This window comes from Tamandua tetradactyla, chromosome 10, assembly GCF_023851605.1.
Source record: "Tamandua tetradactyla isolate mTamTet1 chromosome 10, mTamTet1.pri, whole genome shotgun sequence".
In the NCBI taxonomy this organism is placed as follows: Eukaryota; Metazoa; Chordata; class Mammalia; order Pilosa; family Myrmecophagidae; genus Tamandua; species Tamandua tetradactyla.
Window position 1 is genome coordinate 24,611,691 of NC_135336.1, and position 23,375 is coordinate 24,635,065.

A 23,375-nucleotide genomic window follows, 5' to 3' on the forward strand; every position below is an offset into this window, starting at 1 on the left:
TGTTGGTGCCTTAATTTGGACATTTCCTCAGTCTTAGAACTGCAAACTAGCAATTTATTAAATTCCCTCTTTTAAAAGCCATTTCATTTTTGGTATATTGCATTTTGGCAGCTAGCAAACCAAAACAATATCTTTCAAAATTCTATCTGGAAGTTTAAAGCCTGAGTTTCATTTATTTTTGATATTTTGGAGATACTATAAAAGCTGGAATAAAGACATGATGGACTAGAAGAATGGAAGCCAGCTGAATTGGTTAATCCAGCATGATTTAGTAAGTGTTCTCTTAAAGTGCTGAGGGCATGTTTTAATTTCCTAGCTGCTAAAATAAATACCATTCAATAGGCTGGCTTAACACAGGAATTTATTGGTTCCTGGTTTCAGACGCTAGAAGGCTTCCTTTTGTTTCCTTCTAGGGTCAGGGTTGGTATCTTCTGGCTGGTCAGAAATCTTTGGGGTTCCTTGGTTTTTCTGTCCCATGGCAATGCACATGGTGGTGTCTTATCCTTTCTCTGGCTGCTCCCTTTGGCTTCTCTTTTCTGCCCGGTTTCCTGTGCATTTAAGGACTTCAGCTGTACTGAATTAATGGCTACCCTCAGTCAGTTTGGGTATATCTTAACTAATAACATCTTCAAAGTTTTATTTACATATGAGTTCACATCTACAGGACCTGGGGTTGGAAATTTAACAGGATTTTGTGGAGGATATGATTCAATTCCCAACAGGGTACATGCCAAATAATTTTGCTTTTCCTGATAAGACACTAAGCACAATATGATGAGACTTCTCCAGGATTATGTGGGAAAAGCTATGTCTGATATATGAATGAAGTTAAGGAAATTGACTATTAAACTTGGAAGGGCTGTACAGTGACTCATCAGACAACATATTCCAGTTGATAACAGATGTAGAATTTTACGTTAAAGAAACAAGTGAATATCAGAAGGTATGACCTCCTTTATTACAGTGAATTATGCAAACTTTGATAAAAAATTTCTAGTAAACACCTCTAATCTTTTATTTATACTGCAAATATAATTGAGATAGTATTTTAAGTAGAAATTTACTAATATTAAAAAATGTTGTTAAATATCAGTACTCCGTAGGAGACTAATACACAAATGTCTTCATATATACCAGTCAGTCATAAATTTTCTTACAAAATTAGTATTTCCATATATATTTCTCCTCTAACCTCTTTCCATTTTTATTATCTTCCCTTTGAAATGTGGTGCTTCAACATTACAAATTTGTTTAGGTCAAATTAGAGTAAGACAGGACTCCCTTATTCTAAACGTCATAGCTACATTAATATTGTCCCACAGCAGGGTTTCTCAATCTCAGAACTACTGGCATTTTGGTCAGATGATTTTATAACTTTTTGTTGTGAGAGCATAGAATGTAGCATCCCTGGCTGCTGTCTACTAGATGTCAGGAGAACACTCCCCCACTCCCCAGTGACAACCGAAAATTTCTCCAGACATTCTTGAATCTCCCCCAGGGACAAAATCATCCCTGGTTTTGAACAACTGCCTATTTATATTAGTCTGTTGGATTTGTTTGACTCACATTGAGTTTACCATTATTAGTAAACTCTAGAAAACTCGAGCATACTGCTAAGTACTATCTCTTCTCTTTTGTATCTGTTCATTTTTTTTTTTTTGACTCAAGTGGAACTTTATATTTTCCCTGTTATAGTAAGAAAATTCACACCATGAAATTGATTTCAAAAGGAAAGGAAGCCTAGGCAGGCTATGGTGGTTCAGCAGGCAGAGTTCTCGCCTGCCATGCCGGAGACCCAGGTTTGGTTCCTGGTGCCTGCCCATGCAAAAAAAAAAAAAAAAAAAAAGAGAAAGGACGCCTATGTTCTTGGGTAGCTTATTTATGTAGGGAAGAAGCATAGCATAAGCCTAGTTAAGCCTAAGAGTTATATCCAGAGGACCTCTTTTGTTGCTCAGAGATGTGATCTCCCTCTCTCTAAGCCCAACGCTGTCAATGAAATCATTGCCCTTCCCCCTTACATGGGATATAACATCCAGGGTGAAAATCTCCTTGGCAGCGTGGGATAAAACTCCTACGGATGAGCCTGGCCCCAATATTGTGGGTTTAACAATGCCATCCTAACCAAAAAGGGGAAAAGAAGTGTAATAAATAAGGTATCAATGGCTGAAAGAGTTCAAATAGAGTCAAGAGGCTATTCTGGAGCTACTCTTATGCAAGTTTCAGTTAGACATTGCTATCTATCACAGCTTGCCAACCCCCAACCAAGACCATTCCTGACAACCCTAAAGAAAACCATGGGCTTTATATGAAATCTATAAGGGTTCCAGGCACTAGGATAACTTTCCAGAGTCCCTATAACCTTCAGATGGATTCCTAGACCAGATAAGTCCTAAAATGCAGAGGGGACAGCCTCTCCAGAACATCAACTGTTTCCATCCCCCATCCCATATTATCAACAGTCTCTTTCAACATGAAAAAGCTAGAATGGGCATAATTAAAATACCCCTAAACAGTGGAAGATCAAAGGAGATGGTGGAGTTATACAGAGAAGGTAGCATTTAGCAAACAAGCATGACTACTGAATCATCATATTGTTATTTCTTTTAGTCTCCAGTTTCTTAGAGAAGCTAATAGTAAAAACCTAAAATTGTAGAACTGCAACCTATAACAAACTCTAAAATCTGTTCTACAGCTAATTGTTATGCTGTGCTTTGAAATTTAGTGCATTTTTGGTATATAGGTTATGTTTCTGCAAAAAACAAAAAATTTTCTCCCTCTCCCCAAGAAAAGGAAAAGAAGCTTATTAAAATTTAGAACGGAAAGTCAGCGATATAAAAATCACTTGTTTTATCTCTCAAGCAAATCATAAACTTCTCTATTTATTGCTGCTCCCATTTGGTAGCTCTCATATTTTAAAAAATGTATTTGTCTATTATAATAAAAAACCTCGCTTCAAAAACCAATCTTCTATATCTACTTTGATTCCTACTTCCCCTCATGTTTTTAAGGACATTGCTCCTTAAGTTATCCCCTTTCTTCTTTATCACCAATCTTTACTTCCTTATGGATCATTCCATGTTCACACTAGCTTTAAAGTTTGCTCTTCTAAAATAAAATACAGGAACTCCTCTTTTAACACTCTACTTCAATTCAGATAACAACCCGTTTTTCTGCACCCCCTCATAACCAAGTAGCTTGAAAGAGTTATCTACTTATATTGTTTCCTCATCTAACATTCACTCTTTAGTCTAATCTAACCCTGATTTCTACCCCACTACTATTCTGGAACTAATTTTTAAAGGGTCACTAATAACCTTCACAGAGCCAGACAGACTACTCATGTTTCTGAAATTACCCTACTCATTTTCTCTGTAGCATTTGATGTAGTTGACTGTTTCTTCTTGAAATACTCCTGTTTTTTGGTTTCTGTGACACCTCTTTTGTTTTTTTCCTCCTCTATGGCAACTCCTCTTTCTCTGAATTTGTATGTTGAAATTCACAGTCTTAATTCATAGTTCTTCTCCTCACTGCATGTACACTCAGTTTCACTCTCTCTCTCTTTCCCCTTCCTTTCTTCCATCTGTCCCTCTCTTTTTCCCTTTCTCCTTCAGATCTGCTTTATCTCTGCCTTACTCTTCCTTCTTCTCTCCCTATGTAACTTCATTACACGCCATCTATATAAGAAAGACTGAAGTTACAGTGTTAAGAAATTTCATCTGATATTCTGATGTGTTCATATATCCACTTCACATCTCCACATAGATATATAACAGATACAGAAAAATGTAACATGTTTAAAATTGAACTCTTTATTCCCTACCACCACACCTACCAACTCAACCCAAGCTTCTTCATCTTTGTAAATAACATCACAACATAATCAATGGGAATCTGGGAATAATCTTTGATTCCACTCTCTGATATTTCATATTGAATTCATCAGTCATCCTGTAAGTGCTAATGATTCTTGAATTCATCCACTTATTTCTAACAGCACTGCTATCACCCTAGTTAAGACGACCTTCATATCTTGCCTGAAGTACAATACTGGCCTTTTAACTAGTATACTGACTTTTCTTTTAGGTCCCCAAATATTTTCTTCTCACAGTAGTGTGGGTGATATTTTAAGGACAAAATCAAACCACATCTTTCTCCTGCTTAAAATAATACTGACTTTCTTATAACTGCTCCAGAAGCTTATATGATTTTTTTTTAAATGATCCCACTTGTATTAAGTTTTGAAGGCTTACAGCAGTTAAAGTATTTTTGCTTCTATGTATGAAGGTTAAAAAAATCATTTTTTTCCCATAAAATACAACAGCAACCAATTTCACCATTGAGTAAAAGTAAAAACTGGTATTCTTTCTTTTTAATTAGTCCTAAGCGGCATTTAGGAATTTAGTTGTAGGCTGCGATGTGGACATCATGACAAATCACAGTGTAGGACTGGGTCTAGTGTTAATTTTGGTTTTCTTTTCACTATCCAATGCCCACGGATTAAGTTATGGAAATGTCCCAATTATAAGGCAGGGATCTTTTTGGATTCCACCATTGGTATGCTCCTTGGGATGCATCCTGGAGCATGAAGTACACATGTGCTGGACCCATGCCAACTACCTCCAAAGTAAAAAAAATTCATGATCTCCTCCTTGATATTTCATTCCCTGGAAATATACTTGGTATTGCAAGATACCTCTAATTCCACCAAATCCTTTCATAAACTGGGACCCTTCTTGTGACCGATCTGTAACAATTTCCAGTGTAGCTCCAAATTTTTTACAGCTGTAAGCAAACCATTTCAACAAGGGCATGCTCTCAATCAGTTCATGTTCCTGTCCAATCTCTTTGTCTGTGAAATGAGGTTTCTCCTCTGTTTCTGGAGTTAGGTCATTTTCTCCTCTTCTGTGCCTTGGCAATGAAGAATGTATCTCATTATATCCAAATTTTCATAGACTATTAGAATTCCCACAGCTCCCATTTCAAAAGCCTTTCATGTGTCCTCAATTCCAAAACAGTACTTGGCCATGTCCTAGTTGATCTCATCAAAATATTGTCCTATTAATGTCTTTTCTTTAATTAATCTCATAGGAGAGAATTTCAGTAGATAATACAATAACTTGGTTGAATCCATTTTCACTGCTATAGATGTCAGCTATTTTAAACACTTTTGTTTGTAACCTCTGATCAAACATATCAGATTAAGTTCAGTTTTAAAGTCAGCTGATTCAACTTAAACAAGATTAGCCATATTCACTTTAAACCCAGAAATAAACAGCTGCACAGCAGTCTCAGCAACTTTTCTGTTATGTTGTTTTTCCATTCTTAAAGAGGCAAAATGCAAGGCAGACTGACCTTCTCTACCATGTTACTTTGGGATTCAGAGTGAATTTGTGCAAGACTTCTCTTGTGTTTCTGGACGTGTCCCAAAAAGTGTACCATTACAATCCATTACAATGAAGTCAAACTTGCTGTCATCTGAAAGTAGCCCTGTAAGAGTGTTCCAGTTTGCTAGCTGCTGGAATGCAACACACCAGAGACGGATTGGTTTTAAATAAAAGGCAATTTATTTCACTAGTTCTTTAGAGGAAAGGCAGCTTTCATCCGAGGTTTCTTCTTACATGGGAAGGCTCAGGGAAATCTCTGCTGGTCTTCTGTCCAGGCCTCTGTCCAACTTTCCCTGGGGTGATTCCTTTCTGTATCTCCAAAGGCCTGGGCTGAGCTGTGAGTGCTGAGATGAGGTATGCTGAGCTGCTTTGGCTGTGCTATGTTGCGCTCTCTCATTTAAGCACCAGCCAATTAAGTCAAACGTCATTCATTGCAGCAGGCATGCCTCCTAGCAGATTGCAGAAGTAATCAGCAACAGATGAGGTTCACATACCATTGGTTCATGTCCACAGCAACAAAACTAGGTGCCTTCACTTGGCCAAGTTGACAACTGAATCTAACTACCACAAAGAGCCTCTGATGTATTTAGTTGTCATACAAATTCAGTGATGTATTAATTGGTTTGAAATGGTCAAAGTCAATAATGACTTTATTTTCCTTTCCTTCTTCCATTATAATTGTTTCACAGTAATTAACCAGACCATTTGTAGGTAGTTTGCTCTAGAAGTTTTTATGATCTTGTACCTACTCATCTCTACAATTAAATCTCAACTGACTATCCTCCTTTCACACTATATTACAGTCTTCTTGACCTTCTTCCTAATTCCAGAAGACATTTAAGCCCTTTAGCATCTGAGAACCTTCTTAAAAGTCATTCATTCTGCCTGTAATATACTGTTCCTTGCTCATGTTGCTAATTTTTTTTAACTTTACTGAGTTTTAATGACATAAAAAGAACTGTACATATTTATAAAGTTAAATGTTTGATATATTTTGACATACCTATGAAACCATCTCTACAATCAAGATTAGAAATATATACATCCCATTCAAGAGTTTCCTTGTGTCCTTCTTGTAAACCTTCCTCCTGCCCTTCCCTGTACATACCTTTTTCTTTCTTAGGCAACCACTGATCTTTGTCACTATATATTAGCAGCAAATGGAATGGAATCATACAATATGTATCCTTTTTTGTCCTGTTTCTTTTTACTCAGCTTAATTATTTGGAAATTATACCATGTTATGGTTATATGAATGGTGCTTCATTTTTTATTGCCTAGTAGTATACCATTGTATGGCTATACCAGAATATGTTTATCCATTTACCTGCTGAGAGAAGTCTGGGTTGATTATAGTTTTTGACTATTACAAATAAAGCTGTTCTGAATGTCTTTTTTTTTTTTTTTTACTATTATTATTACTTTTATTTTTTTTCTCTATATTACCATTCTATATCTTTTTCTGTTGTGTTGCTAGTTCTTCTAAACCGATGCAAATGTACTAAGAAACGATGATCATGCATCTATGTGATGATGTTAAGAATTACTGATTGCATATGTAGAATGGTATGTTCTGAATGTCTTTGAATGGATATATACTTTCATTTGTCTAGGATAAATAATGGAGTGAAATGGTTGGATCATACAGTAAGTATGTGTTTAACTCTTTAAAACTCTGCCAAATAGTAATACCAAGGTATATTATCAGTAGTGTGGAAGAGTTTCTGTTCCTTCACATCCTTGCCAACAAGTGGTATGATGAGTCTTTTCAATTCTAATCATTTGAATAAGGGTGTGGTGATATCTTATTTTAATTTGCAATTTCATAATGACTAATGTTATTAATGTAATGACTAAGATATTGAGTACCTTTTAATATGCTGATATATCATGTGTTTATCTTTTCTTTTTGCACTGTTTATTCAAATCTTTTGCCCATTTTTAATTTGGTCGTTGCTTTTTTATTACAGAATTTTCAGAATTTTTATGTAACATAGATACAAGTATGTATCAAATGTACGTGGGGCAAGTATTTTCTCCTAGTTTGTGGCTTAAATTTTCAGTGTCATAACAGCATTTTTTTCCTAACATTTTATTGACAGAACAACACACAAGCACAAACATTCTTAACATACAAGCATTCCATATATGGTGTACAATCAATGGCTGACAATATCATCACATACTTCTATATTCATCACCATGATCATTTTTTAGAACATTTACATCACTCCAGAAAAAGAAATAAAAAGAAAAACTCATACATACTATACCTTACCTCCCTCTTATTGACCACTAGTATTTCCATCTACCCAATATATTTTAACCTTTGTTCCCCCTATTATTTGTTTATTTTTTATCCACATTTTTTACTTATCATAAGAGTCTTTTGAAGAGCAAGTTTTTATCTTTGATGAAGTTCAATTTATTCATTTGTTCATTTATAGAGTATTATTATTATTATTATTATTGTCTTCTCTAAGAAATCTTTTTCTAACCCAAGATCCCAAAGGTTTTTTCCTTTGTTTTCTTCTAGATTTATAGTTTTAGGTTTTAAATTTATGCTCACAATCCATTGTGCGTTAATTTTTTTATTGATGCAAATTATTGATTAAAGCTTATTTTTGTCCTAGAAGTATATCCAATGGTTTAAGAACCATTTGCAGAAGACTATTCTTTTTCTACTGACTTGCCTTTGCATGTTCATCAAAAATCAATTGTGTATATAAATGTGGATCTATTTCTGGAGGCTCTATTTAGTTCCACTGTCTATCTATCTTTGGACTAATATCAAACTGCCTTAATAATTGCAGTTTAATAATCAGTCTTGAAGTCACATTGTGTTAGTCTTCCAATGTTATTCTTCTTTTTCAAAGCTGATTTGGCTATGTTAAATCCTTTTCATTTCTATATGGACTTTAGAATCAGTTTGTACATTTCTATAAAAAAGTCTGCTGAGATTTTTATTGGGATTACACTAATACTATAGATCAGTTTGGAAGAAATTCACGTTTTCATTATATCAAGTCTGCTACCTATGAATATGGTATAATTCTCCATTTTTTTAAAGATAGTCTTTAATTTCCTCTCAGCAATACATTCTGGTTTTCAATGTGCAAGTCATTCACATCTTTTGCCTTGCTTATTACTATTTCATATTTTTTATGTTATTGTAAATTGTATTTTTAATTTCAATTTTACATTGTTTGTGGTGGATATATAGAAATAAAACTGATTTTTGTATGTTGATCTTATATCCTACACTTTATTAAACTCACTAATTAGTTCTAGCAGCTTTTTTTGGTAGAGTCCATTAAATATTCTTCACAGACAATCATGTTGTCTATGAATAGAGATTATTTCACACCTTCCTTTCCAATCTAAACATCTTGTATGTCTTTCTCTTGCCTGACTGTACTGGCTAGAATCTCCAGTACAATGCTGAACAGAAGTGAAAGTGAATTTCATTCTCGCTGATAAGAACAGGTACAATACCTTCTGAGTGTTGGGCACTTTTCTCTTTAATCCTTCAAGTTGGTTCTTTACCTTTCCTGGCTAGTTTTGTCATTATGTATGTGCTGATAAGTACTCTGCTTGAGGAAGAACCTCTGTAGTACTCTGGGATTCTCTCTTTATGCAGCTCTCTCCTCTTCTGCACCCTGTCTTGAGAACTCATGTTGTTGTTTCCCTGGTCTTTCAGCTCCATCGCCTCATAAAAGGTACTCTGCTAGTTTCTTCCTGGACTCTTCTCTCTTTGCTGCTGTAGAAATTCCTCAGGGCAGTAAGTGGGTACAATTATAGGACTTACCTATTTTGTTTTCTATCTGTCAGGGATCACTGTTTTATATTGTCTGAAGTTCATTGTCTTAAAAACCATTGCTTCATTTATTTTTTCTTTCTCTTTTGGTTGTCTCAGGTGGGAGCTCACATCTTGTCCTTATTACTCTTTTCAAAGTTTTGACCAGTTTTCCTATCTTGTAAAATTTCACTTAAATGCTTCTTCCTTAGACTGGCCATACCCTGATAACATTTTAAAAAACAGGTCCATCTTTTCCTCCTCATCTCATTTTTCTCTATTGTGGTCTTATTACCTTTTTTCAACTCTAATAGTACATATATGGGTTTCTTTATATACTATCTGTTAGACCTAGTTTTAGAAAAATATTTGACACAGAAAACACTCAATAAATATTTGAATGAATGAATTTCTTCCATTTTATTGTTTACCATAATTTTTCTTTTTTTTTTTTTGAGGCTTTCCTTCATTTCCTTTTTTTTTTTTTTTACTGTAGTGACAGATATACAACACAAAATTTCCTCTTTTAATTACTTCCATGTGTCCAATTCAGTGGTTTGTCTTACCCTTTCTGTGTCTTACTTCTCCTCCATTCTTGGTTTTGCCCAGTCATTTTATTTTATATTTATTTATTTGCCTCTCTATGATAATTCTCATATTCTTCCCTTTCCCTCTCTTTAAATTTCTTATTTTCCTGATTTCTGTTTCAAGGGTCTGCTATAATTCCCTGAAACCTGAAAAACTATGAAATGAAAGAGTGAAAATATCAAATATGAGAAGGCCTAAGACATCATAAAAAGATCACTCACTGTGTAGCTAGAAACTGATGCACAAAGAAAATTTTCTGACAATGCTCTACCTTAAGCCTACTTTTCAGATCTCCATTGGTTCAAATGGCATACTTTCAGTTCTTCACAAAATTTATGTTATTATCAGAAGTCGATGGATGCTGGAAACCTGGGTTTGATTCCCAGTGCCTGCCCATGCAAAAAAAAAAAAAAAAAAATAGTAGATGGAGCGCTAGGCAATGCGGTCTGAGATTTAGCCTTAAGTTTTCCACAGATTGGTCGCGATACTGGGAAAGTTCTTTAACATCTCTGTGGCTTGGTTTTATCTTTTATTATAGTAATAATGTCTAATATTTATAGAAGTGGTTTTGCAAACATTAACCCAGAAAGTCCCACAACTTTCTAAGAAAGGTTGAGAGATTATGATTTTTATTTTATATATGAGTAAGCTGAAACTCAGAGCAGTTAAACAACTTGATTAAGATTACAAGCTAATAATTGGAAAAGACAGAACTTGATCTAAATTTTTGGCCATATGTCTGCTGCTCTTTCCAAAGCATTTCCCAGCTTCCAAAAATCATAATCTGCAAAATAAGGGGAACTGAGGAAGTTTCCTTTTGGTTATAAAGTTTTATTATTCTATGATATGAAAGATTTACAGATGAAAATTTAAAGATTTAGAGAAGGTACTCCCTAGGGTCTAACAAGTAAAGGAGCCCAGACTGAAATTGAGATGTTTCTCCAAAAATGAAAAGTGTAAGATTCAAAATAGAATGTGATCAAAAGCAAATGATATACTTTAATATAAAACAGATATTTTTTGTTTTATATTACATATATAAACAAGGGCCCTTTAGAGAGCACCTTGTCTAATCCACTCATTTTAATTATGTGAAAAATGATTTTGAATGGTTTCACTTTTGAATATATTATTCCATTGATAGTGGGTAAAAATTGACAAAATTAAGCACTTCCTAGTTATGGAATAATGGAATTGGTTTCAAATACATCCAAACTTTTAAGAGACACTTAGAAATACAGATCATACAATGGAAAGTTTATGTAGTCACTTTAGAGTCAGATAAGTCTAGGTTTGATTCCCACTTTTTCTATGTGACTTTGAGAGACTAATCTAATCACTTTCAACTTCAGTTTTCTGATATTAGAGGAATTTACTGGTACATGTGAATCTTCCTCTAAAGATTATAATGACAATAATATAACATGGAGTTGAACTGTCTAGCACAAACCCAGAATAGATTACGTACTCAGTGGAAGTGGGTTCAGTTGCCTCACGTAGGAAAATGTAGATATGCTTTCTGAGGGCTAGAAAACAATTTATGAAAGGGTTGTGCAGTCTCTATTATAATGAGACTGCAGAAATATGACTGTAGGTTATATTATCCAAGAGTTAAACTACAAGCCAAAATTTGCATAAATATATTTTAAAAAGCAAGCTTCAGGATATACCTTTGAGTCATTAAGGAACCAGTTCCTATATATAATATATGATGTTGATAATCAAGAGGAGACTTCAGGAAATCTAATTTCAAATCCCAGGGCTTGTCTGAGCCCTCTTGGAGCCATGATAGAGAAACAGAGGACCTCTCTAAGTCCTTTTAAGTACTTGATTTTACTTAATGTCTTGTGGTGACACTTTAGGTCTTTGTTTAGAAGGAACTTTGATTATACATGCAAAATTCTAGCGAACCTAGTTAGTTTTGCTCTCATCTGTCAAATGTGAACAGTCTCCTGGCTATTTATGTGAGAGAAAAACAGTCTGCTGCCATGTTCTACCCTACTATCGTCAATTATTTACTAAGCTCATGGCTTGTGCTAAGAATAAAGGATATAAAAAAATAAATATTCACCCATAATATCATTAGTACCATCCACACATCCATTCCCACTCCTCACCATTTTCTGCACCAGTTTTTTGATTGCTATATATTATATATTCACATACCATGTAATCATCCAAAGTGTACAATCAATGGTTCACAATATAATTATTTGCACCAGTTTTTAGACTTCATTTACTTTCAGATTTGCAGTTGCTACTACAGTCAATTAATAATATTACTCACTCTTTTATTTGTGCCTTACTTTACCTTCCACAGTGTTTGGTACCTAAAATCCCTTTGTAACTATCTGTTGTGCATTCTACTTTAATAAAGAACATCAGAAATTAAAAGTAGTAAATTAACTCCAAGAAACCTAATTATTTAGAAGAAGCAAATATTGTGGTCTTGGTTAGAATAATTTTTTAAAATGGCCAAAGGCACAATGTTCCCCAAATAAGAAAGCTTTTAGTAACTATAGATACTGGTATATTGTTTATTGTTTACAAGGATGTCATGGATCTTCCTTCTCAAAACAAAAGACAGTTACTCTTAGACTAACAGAATGTGTGTGCATGGTTAAAATCAACATGAAAACAATGGATATGCATAAAAGGGTTTATGATAATGATTTGAAATATTTGCATAATATTTTTATTAATATTATCAGGTTGCAGATCCATAACAAAACAAAAATTTGCATGCATGCTGAATGTGTTTTAAAAAACACATTACTAAATACAGATGTATGGACTTAACGCAAGCATTATGATTTTACAAAGCTATTTGCCTAACCCTTATAAACTTACTCTGATAGGAAGTACGGATCCGTTTCGTTAAATCAGGATAAAAGTTAGACAGGCCACGCATGCAAATGTTGTCTTTGGAACATGCCAGAACACCAGCATCAGCAGCAGGCAGAGGAAAGAGAGAAAAATAATCTAAAGTGAAAGGAAGTGATATCATACCAGAATCTAGAACAGCCAAGATGAAGAAATTGCAGCAAGTTTTGGTAATCAGATTAGAAAGGAGATATTAAGAAAATAAATCAATTAGAAAATAAGAGGTGAGAGATGAATGATGAGAATGCTATAGTAATTTTATTTAATCAAATCTCTTATAAAATTACATAGTATATTTTCAGTATATGGTTTTTTTTTACCAAGTACACTTACTTGGTTTATTAATAATATGTATAAATTGTCTCACTGATACCAAAATGGTTGTCCTTAATTCTTTAGCAATTAAAAAGAAGGCTTAGGGATTTTAGCTTTTAGAATTTTATTTTTATAAGGCAAAAGGAGTACACACTGTAGTCATCCTGTGCACTAAATACAAACTGAGAAGTTTACAACTACATTACAGGTTTTCTTGATTTTAAAATCATTAAAATTTTAGGGTATATTCATAATTATTGAGGCTCAAAAAGTTTAAATTAAATCATGTAGTTTTGTTACCTTTGTCAGAATATGCTCTTTTTCATCCTACTGTATATATATCCATCAAGTAATTCAGATGCTGTCATATGATCCACAGCTTTTCTGATTGATTTGATGCTTTTGACATGCAAATACCACCTGCTACCCCCTAACATTTGCTACCCTAACCTCAATTAACTTTCAAAAACCAAGCTTCTCTTTCCTAATCACGAGGGAATCTTGGGGTAAATAGCATGTAAAAATTCTCTTATTCTGCCTTCCTTTCAAAACCCAGTAGCAGTATAGGCCAAACATGCACAGTTTAACATTTTCAGAACTTGTAAAATCTTGCTAAAAGTATGGCATTAGGATATTTGAGATTTCCTAATAAGAAACAGAAATTCCATGTTTAGAGGAGAAATTTCATGACACTGAAAAGGGTCTACACTGGCAATTTGGAGAGGATTGAGGAAGGTTAACAAAGTAGAATTTAAGTACATCAAATAATTTTTCATCAGTTCATTTCAAGAAGGAACTTTATCACATTCAGATGTTAAATTCGGCACACTTATTATTGGAAAATAACACCTATCATCATATACTCTTTATTTAAAAACATTTTTACACAGGTATATTTAGTAAAAGTTCCTGTATTTAATTGATTATTTTAATAAGGCTAACCACAACATTTAGAAGAACTGTCTAAAATAGCATATAATATGTCAAAGGTATTTTCATTTGCAAACCTTTCAGTTCAACTAGTTTTTACCAATTACAATATGTCTGTCGACAGAAAATACACAAAATTTTGGTAGTATTTACAAAGCCAAATAGTGGTATATATGCTAAAAATTCAGCTAAACTTTAGGATAAGTTGGCATAACAAAGTTAGGCATTATTTAGAAAGTCTTTGTGCTTATATCCTAATTAAGTGTAAAGACTTTTTTGCGTTTTTTTTTTCTTCACAGCATTTTTACATTTAATAGCTTCTTCTTTTCTGTTATTTTTTAGGAATTCAACCTAGGAAAACTTGAGATACTTCCTAACTTCAACAACAGATTGAAGTTTGAGCAGCCCTTTTGCCCTTCAAAAATTCTCACTATGCTTCTGCTCAGTTAATTTTACTTGGTGGTGTAAATTATGGTGACTTGTATATTGCTATATATTTTCATAGCACCACAGAAAAGAACGACAAGAAATGTAAAGATAAGACAACAGATAAAGTAACCAAGCTCATAACCATTTTATCTCCTACCTGCAATGAACTGCTTGTTTTTTCGAGGAGACCGTGGTTGTCGTTGGTATAGGTCACTTGATCTGTATAGGTCAATGGTCCCCATGCTTAACAGTACTGTCTTCTGTATAAAATCCACTACAGCCAACCCATTGCAGTTCCCAAATGCAACTCTGAGAGAGAAAAAATATGCAACTAGACTGTATCACAACAAACATGATTATTTTTAATCTTTCAATTAAAAATAAAAATATCAGAAAGTAATTTCTTAGGGTTGGGGAGGTTGGATAGTAGTTGAGTTAGGAATGATACCTTGCCTTTACATAGAATAGCTCAACCTTGTATAATAGTCATGATCACTTAGAGCAAAAAATGGGGATGACCTGCAATTTACATTATCAGCAACTCTATCATTTCAGTAGTAATTACCCATTCTGCTCTTTAACTTGGTCTGATTTTTCACAGATGGATCACAAATCTTTTTTGCATGTGAAAGGAAGAGAGGTCAAAAAGTGTCACACTTTAATAGCTAGAGATGCTTGTATATGTAATCAGATATGCTTACATATAAAACTACAATGACTAGGCTTCATATTAATTCTAAATCATTTTCAAGCAAAGGGTACACACAAAATTTTTGGATAAAAGTTAATTTCATATATCTAAGGTTTTGACATAGTAGTAGATATAAACAGAGACACAATTTTTATTCACACAAAAAAGAAAATCTCATTTGTTTGCTTTTTTACTTTGTCCCAATTACTAAAAGACAAAGACCTTTTGATTGAGTTCTTGATTTAATTTCTTGAGAAATTAAAACAGAGAGCTCTCCTAGGTAGGCATTTTGGTACCCTTCTCCATTAGAATACATTAACTCTATTTTTTTCTATTTACATGACCTCTAGCTCAATAATTGTAAGTCTGGGTTTTTTGATCCCTAAGCCAAATGTGCACAAGTTGTATAAATTTTGTTTCATTCATTTCATATGAATTTCATGTTGTTTTATAACTTACATTTAATCAGGTTTGCATATCATCTGCTTACTCATCAGTTCTTTCTACTCTACCACACTTCTTCACAAGTTAAAAACAAAAATCCTACCAGACTAGATGTTTTTCCATTTCACACAGAGTTCTATAATTTCCAGTAAGAGAGATGTTGGGATTTAGAAAAATAACTGTTATAAAATCCAGAAGACCTAGGATCTATTCCCTTCTATAATGTAAAGGTTATATGAATTTGAGAAAAATCAATGAAGCTTTCTGGACCTTAGTTTCTTTACCTATAATTTGAGAATTATACTACAGATTTATCTAGTTTGTAAGGTTTTTATAAGCCTTAAGTCATAAAATTGCTATTAAAGTACTTGAAAATTTTCTGCAATTATTTTCAAAGGAAGAACTGCTCTTAAAATTAAGTAAATGCATTATTATACACATCATATACATTGTAGCAAGTTGATATCTTCAAAATTTTTATTTTAATTTTAGCTATTAACGTATGTTTATAGGTGTGATGGAGTTCCTAAATGCAACTTTGAGAGGAAAAACATACAAACAGAAGTATCACAGCAACCCAAAATAATTATTTCTATCTTTGAATTAATAAGAATACTAGAAAGTTAAGCCTTAGGATTGGGGAGGTCAGGCAGTAGTTGTTGTAAAGTCAAAAAGGAGACTGAATTTGATCTCTTATCTAAACAACTAGGAAACTGAATAAAATACGCTAAACAACAGTTTTCAGACATCGTTTAAAAGGTATCACAGGATGGGATCCCTGAGAAAAGGATAACAAATGAAGTAAACGATACAAATGTACTAGCTTATTGACGGCAAAATTTCCCAGACCAGAGCATAGGAAAGTGAAACCCAAAGAGAGATCAGTTGTCTGCTTGACTAGAACACAAGACATAAGTCTGAGGCTGCAAAAGCAGCTAGAATTTAAGAGGCGAACTAGAGAAGAAAGGTGCTTAGAAAGAGCATGTCAGAGATTTGCAGAATGGTCCTCTTGAGACCAGCTGAGTTCTGCTCTGCATATCTATATGAAAAATCTACCCAAGTCCTGGGAAAAGCCATCAAAAAAGAATACCATCAAAAAAGAATAAATAATACAATTATCAGAGGTCTCATAGGGCTGAGAATATTTCATGTTCCCACTAAACTGCAGAAATCTAACACATGGGTCAATAGAAAGAATCCTCAGAAGGGCGTCACTTAGTAGTGGGAACAAAATATTGTCATATCAAATAAAGTAAAATATAAAAGGGCAGTATGCCATGACTAAGTGGGATTTATCCCAAGAACACAGTAATGGCTTATCATTAGAAAATTAATCAATGTAACTATCAGAGTAACATAAGAAAAAATAAAACTATAAAAATCTTAATAGATACAGTAAAAGATTCCAATTGAATTCAAAAGCCACTCATAATAAAACATTTTCAGCAAACTAGAATTAAAAGGGATTTGTGACAGATCTCCAGCTAGCAATATTGAACAGGTTACCCCTAAGATTTGGAATAAAGCAAGAATGTCCATTCTTACCACATCTATTCAGATTGTACTGGAGGTCCTAGCCATTACAATAAGGCAAAGAAAATATAAAAGGACATAAACACCAGAGAGTCAAAAGTAGAAACTAATTGCTACCCATAGAAACATGGTTGCCTATGTAGAAAACCTTAAGGAATCTATAATGCAGCTACTAAGGCCAGTAAGTAAATTAACAAGGTCACAATGTATAAGTTAAATATATCCAAAACACTTGTATTTCTAAATATTAGCAATGAACAATTAAAAATGAATCTTAAAAGTAATATTTATAATAGCATCAACATTTATAAAATAGATGTTTATTATCTGTGGATTCCATAATTGTGAATTCACCTACTCACTAAATTTATTTGTAATTCCCAAATCAGTATTCACGATGCTTTCATAGTCACTCACAGACATGCACAGAGCAGTGAAAAATGTGAGCTGCCTGAGTGCATGGGCCCAGCTGAGATACAGTGTTAGCTATGCAGTGTTAACGAATCAACATCTTAATTAACGAACTCCAATTTTCTGCCCCTCCCAATATAATTTATGATTAAATTTCTTTACATTTGTGTTCAGAGACTCAAGTCCTACTCTAAAATGTTCTGAAGGCAATGATACTATTTCTTGATGGAGTTAAGTGGGGGGCATCTTCAAAAGGCTGTGAACAAAGAGCTTCATTGGGGATCAACGAAGGTAAATTTAAGGAGAAAACAAAGATCTAGTGTCTTTAAACAGAAAGGCATATAAAATAAAGGTTATATATTGACCTGCTCAGAAAATGTTGCAACTAGAGGTTTGCAGGAACCTACCATGTATTTTGCCTAAGGGCAAAAGTTCAGTATTGCTATTCAGTGTTTGCAGTGACTTTACATATAACTACTATGAATAACAAGAATATTGTACTTAGGGAAAATTTTAACAAAATATATGCAAGACCAGAACACTACAAAGCATTTATGAGAGAAATTAAAGATGCATAATTAAATGGAGTACTTGTACCATGCTCATGGGTCGATAGACTCCTTGTACCATGCTCATGGGTCGGTAGACTCCATATTGTTACTATGCCAATTCTCCCTAAATTTTTCATTGGAGTCAATGCAGTCCCAGTCATAATCCCAGGCAGTTTTTCTTTAGGATGAAACTGACAAACTAATTTAAAAATGTACATGGAAATTAAAACTAATTAGAACAGTCAAGACAGTTTTGAAAAAGTAGAACCAAATTTGAAGAACTTAATAGCATTCATGAAAGCTACAGCAATCAAGATAGTTCGGTAATGACATAAAACAAACACATATCCAGTGGAACAGAACAGAATCCAGAAATAGACCGACATTTGATTTTTGACAAATGTGCCAAGGGAATTCAATGGGGAACAGAGGATCTTTTAATCAAATGGTACTTGAACAACTAAGTATATAAGGAACAAAAAGGTACCCAGCTCTTACACATCATACTCAAAAATTAATTTGAGATTGGTCATGGATTAATATAAATTTTATAGCTATAAAATTTCGAGGAAAAAAACTGGGATAGGTAGATTTATTAGACAGGAACCAAAAAGCAATAAATAGAAAAGAAAAGGGAGATAGGTTAAGCTACTCTAAAACTAAAATCTGCTTACAAAAAAGGCAGCATTAAAAATGGAATAGGGGGCGGGTAACAGTGGCTCAGTGACCAAGTTCTCACCTGCCATGCCTGGAGACCTGGGTTCAATTACTGGTGCCTGCCCAATCAAAAAAACAAAAAACAAAAAAAAAACAACCACCTCATTTTGGGAAAATAATTGCAATATATATATATCTGACAAAGGACCTGAATCTAATATTTAGTTTAAAAAACTCCTACATTAAATAATTAAAACACAAATAATGTGTAAAAGGTTTGAACACACAAAGGAAGATACACAAGTGGTTAATAGACATGAAAGAGTGTTCAACATCATTAGCTATTATGAATATGCAAACTAAAACCACAATAAGATACTATTTTAGACTCCTTGGTATGGCTAAAATTTAGAAGACTTAACACAAAATATATTGTGAAACAACTGAATGTTCACATACTACTAGTTGCAATGTAAACCACACAATCATTTTTGAAAAAAAATTTGGAAGTTTCTCATAAAAATTAAACACACACACATATTCTATGACCCTGCAATCTCAGTCTTAGATATTTATGAATGAAAGTGAAAATAATGTACCCGAACACTTGTACTGACATTCTTAGGTGCTTTCTCAAATAGAAATAACCTAAATGTGCATCTAATTTGATGTATATAATAAAAGGACTAAACACTGACTCATGCACATACAACTATAAATGCATATATATGTTATTTATATATAAAATTTTCCTCAGCTGTATAGCTTTCTTAACTGAGAAGACCTAAAAATTGGTTTCTAAATAACATTCTCCAACAAAAGGAAGCAGCTCCAGCAGGAAAGTTGATTCCAGGACAAGGCAAGGGATCTACAAGGTAAGCACAGAATATCTTGTTTTCCTGGAAAATGAAGTGCTGAAAAAAAGACAAGGACATATCAAGAGAATATAGTAACCACCTTGAAGAGATTCCAAATGATCAAATTTGAGAAAATTTGAACATCCAAGTAACATGGTATCTCTAAGGTTTATCCAATTTCTCAGTTTCTGACAGTTAAATCTTGGTAAATTCTTCAAGTGAGTTAGAACAATCAATAATCAATGGAAAAATAAGGCTACTTGGTTAATTAAATTGTCCACACTGATCCTTGGGACTTATTCTTCTGGTTAGACCTAGGCCAATTAGGATATTGGCATGAAATGGTTCCCAATATTTCATATAATAACTGTGATTTTACTATGGCCTTTGTTCTCCTATGATGTCCAGTATCCAAGTCCTTAAATGCTTTTACAAACTTGCTGTCCTGAGGCACTATTCTGCTAATGATCTGATTCATAAAGAGTCTGCATCTCTCAGCTTGGAGGCCGAGTTTGATCAAAGGGTGGAATTGAGAAATTCTATGAAGGGAAATGGTGCAGGCCTGGCATAACTCAGATGGAAGCACTACCAAATGGCACTGACAAACATAATCAGAATATATCTCTTATATATATGTCACAAATTAAACAGCTAAGGTCTTCTGGAGAAGTCAGCAATAACTTCAATTGGTTTAGCTTATAGAGACCCTGACAGGTCTCTTGGCTAGACTTATTAGCATCTTATACAATGAAAGGAAAACACAAAGTTAACTGTTTAAAAATAGTCTGTGTTTTTTTTCTCTGCTCTTTCATTTTCTTATAAATAAATCATGTTTCTGCCTTATAAGATGAAATCCATCCATTACTGGTTTACTTGTATACAAGTAAATAATATGAAAATAATTAACCATATGTCTTTGAGTTATTCTTTTACAGGTGATAATGCAACAATATTCTTTCTAGCCCTAAATAATGCTAAATTACTCTTGCTGTTTCCCAAAACCTTGCCCAAACCTTGACAAATAATCCATTTGTTAAAAGCTCCTTAAATTATCTTATTTTGTATATGCCATGAGTTTCCCACTGGTATCCTGAAAGATGCAATATTTTATATTTATTCCTCTCAATAACACTTTATCATAATTTTACATAAAAAGAAACTGAAGAACAAAAAATTCAAGTGTCTTGTCCAATATTCAACAGCAAGAAAAATGCAGCTGGGGATTTTAATCCCCAAAAGTCCGAGTCTAAAATTCACAGTCTTAGCAAGAATTATTTCAGTAACTAAAAAACAGACCTATCTACTAGGCCTAACTATGAAAGTTCTATGCGTCTGTGTCCTCCATAAATTAAGGGGGTCCAATTACAGAAGAAATGAATCAACAGAATTCCTATTAAGTTTGGAATAAAAGTGAAATATTCACATTTAATCTTCTCATCGCACTTTTTGAATGACTGATTTCTCACTCTTTCTCCTATGTATTATTCTTTCAGTCATCTTGCCGCATTCTATCACTTTTTATACAAACTCTTTTTAAGCACTTTTAAGTCATAGTATATTACATACCCCCATAATTACATATTTGACAAGAATATAAACTGAAAAAATCCCTAAGGGCAGGGATTTTTTACTTTTTTCCCCACTGCTATATCCCAAGTTCAACAAAAATGACTGTTAAATAATAGGAACTCAATAAAAATGCTTTAATAGATGAGTGTCTTTCCATCTGTATTCAAGAATTGTGTCTTCATCTATTTTATGGTTGTTCCTCCTAAAGTTTACAGTTACATCAAGAAGCCTGGGTCTCAACTAATTAGCCAGATGCCCCAGAATACTGGGGAGTGATCATTGTCAAAGGTCCAAGCCTTTCTAACTATTTTGGTCTCTGATAATCCTACATTATTTCCCTTCTATCAGTCTAGCATCCCACTCCTGAAGGAAGGAAATTTCCTGAGGGACAGTGCCAATTTTCCCTCCTGTTTAATTTTTTAAAAACATTTTTTATTGTGAAATATAATGCATATAAAAAAGTAAAAAATAATTTTTCAAAAAGGAGGAATAATTTTCAAAGTACATTTTAACAAGTAGTTACAGAACAGATTTCGAAGTTTCTAATTTTTTCATGTTGAAAACAGGTATTGATGATAAAGGATAGGGGACAGATTAGTTGACATTTCTGGAGAGGGTGGTCCCTCTGGGTATCAGGAATTACCTGTCCTAGGAACTCTCTGAAGGTTTTAATTTTCAGGAAGGTAAATTTAATGCATGAAACCTTTGTAGAGTCTCAGCTATAGTCCAAGGTATTCTTTAGGGTTAATAAAAATGGTGTTGGTTGGGGTTTGGAAAACCATGGCCATTAGTAATATCTAGCTGAAGTATGTGTAAGAATAGTGTTCAGAATAGCCTCTGGGCTCCAACTGAACTCTTAGCCACTGATATCTTGTTTTGTTATGTTTCTGTTCCTCTTTTTGATCAAGAAGACATGGTCGAGCCCAGTGAGGGCCAGGCTCATGCCTGGGAATCATGCCCCACATTTTTAGGGAGACTTTCACCCCTGGATGTCCTGTCCCATGTAGGGGGAGGATAATAATTTTTCTTGCAGAATAGGGCTTAGAGAGAGAGAGAGAGACCACATCTGAGCAACAGAAAAGGTTTCCTAGAAGCAACTCTCAGGTATGATTATAAGCAGTCTTAGCTTTTCTGCTATGTAAAGGAGATTTGTAGGGTAATCCTTAAAATCAAATGCTTGGCCTATTTTCCTGGGAGTCCCTAATGTTTGAGAGAGCATTAGGAATTTCCCAGATCGGTAAATATAATAGTTCCGTATATTTTTCTCCAGTCCCACAGGGACTCAATCAATACTTATTATCAGCCCACCATGGTCCAGGATTTATGTGGGAATTACATTAAGCAATTAAGAGTTACAGGTCTTGTTCCCATTCTGGATTCTATGTGTTTAGGTTGTGAAAATGAGCTATCCAGGCAGGTTGATACAGATTGTGTGTTAAATTAAATTAGGCTCTAGACACAAAAAACGTCTCTGCCTTTGGACTCATACAATAGATGAAGCTCTAGAATACATACACTATTATCTTTAGTCATGTTTTTTGATTTACTTTAGGCCCAACAAGATCAGCTTCATTTTTATCAGAATTACTTTCACAATTGCTGCATGTAGTGATGCTGACTTTCAGAGCTGCAGAATTCCAGTTCTGAGTATTAGGTGTCATAGAGGTAGCCAACATTCAAGGGAAATATCAGCTTATACATGAAAACAGCATCTCAGAATCTAGAAATACACTTACAATTCTGAACAAAGTGTGACTGCTGTAAGAGCTTGCAATCTAAGTTCCAATTTCCTTATTATTTTCTATAATTTTAAGTCTTTCATAAGAGTTGGGAAATTTTATCTCCTCCATTAATTTTTCTCCTCCTTTTCACTTCTCTTCTCCTTCTGGGACACCCACAACACGTATATTCATGCGCTTCATGTTGTCATTCAATTCCCTGAGTCCCTGCTCATATTTTTCCATTCTTTTCCTTATATTTTCTTTTGCTTGTCGGATTTCAGATTTTCCATCCTCCAGTTTACTCATTCTATCTTCTGCCTCTTGAACTCTAACATTGTAGGTTTCCATTGTTTTTTTTTTTCGTCTCTTCTGTGCCTTTCATTCCCATAAGTTCTACGATTTGTTTTTTTAGACTTTTGATTTCTTTTTGTTCATTGCTTGCCTTCTTTATATCCTCCCTCAATTCATTGATTTGATTTTTGATGAGGTTTTCCATGTCTGCTCGAACATTCTGAATTAAATGTTTCAACTCCTGTATTTCATTTGAATTTTTGGTTTGTTTCTTTTATTGAGCCATATTTTCAATTTTCCTGGTATGATTCATTATTTTTTTGCT

General features: G+C 33.8%; 1 protein-coding gene and 1 pseudogene across 3 annotated transcripts in view; both read right to left on the reverse strand.

Moving 5' to 3' along the window:
* Positions 1-23,375, reverse strand: part of STXBP5L (syntaxin binding protein 5L) — a 437,423-nt gene that overhangs the window by 129,138 nt on the left and 284,910 nt on the right. For 2 of the 3 annotated variants that reach the window (XM_077118202.1, XM_077118204.1), the window contains exons 19-20: positions 14,483-14,634; positions 12,619-12,690 (exon numbers count right to left, since the gene is read on the reverse strand). In XM_077118202.1, coding sequence (XP_076974317.1) covers positions 12,619-12,690; positions 14,483-14,634 — 224 coding nt within the window. The remainder of the gene's footprint in view (positions 1-12,618; positions 12,691-14,482; positions 14,635-23,375) is intronic. The other variant, XM_077118203.1, reaches the window with a different exon arrangement.
* On the reverse strand, positions 4,614-9,090 carry LOC143648825 (eukaryotic peptide chain release factor subunit 1 pseudogene; annotated as a pseudogene).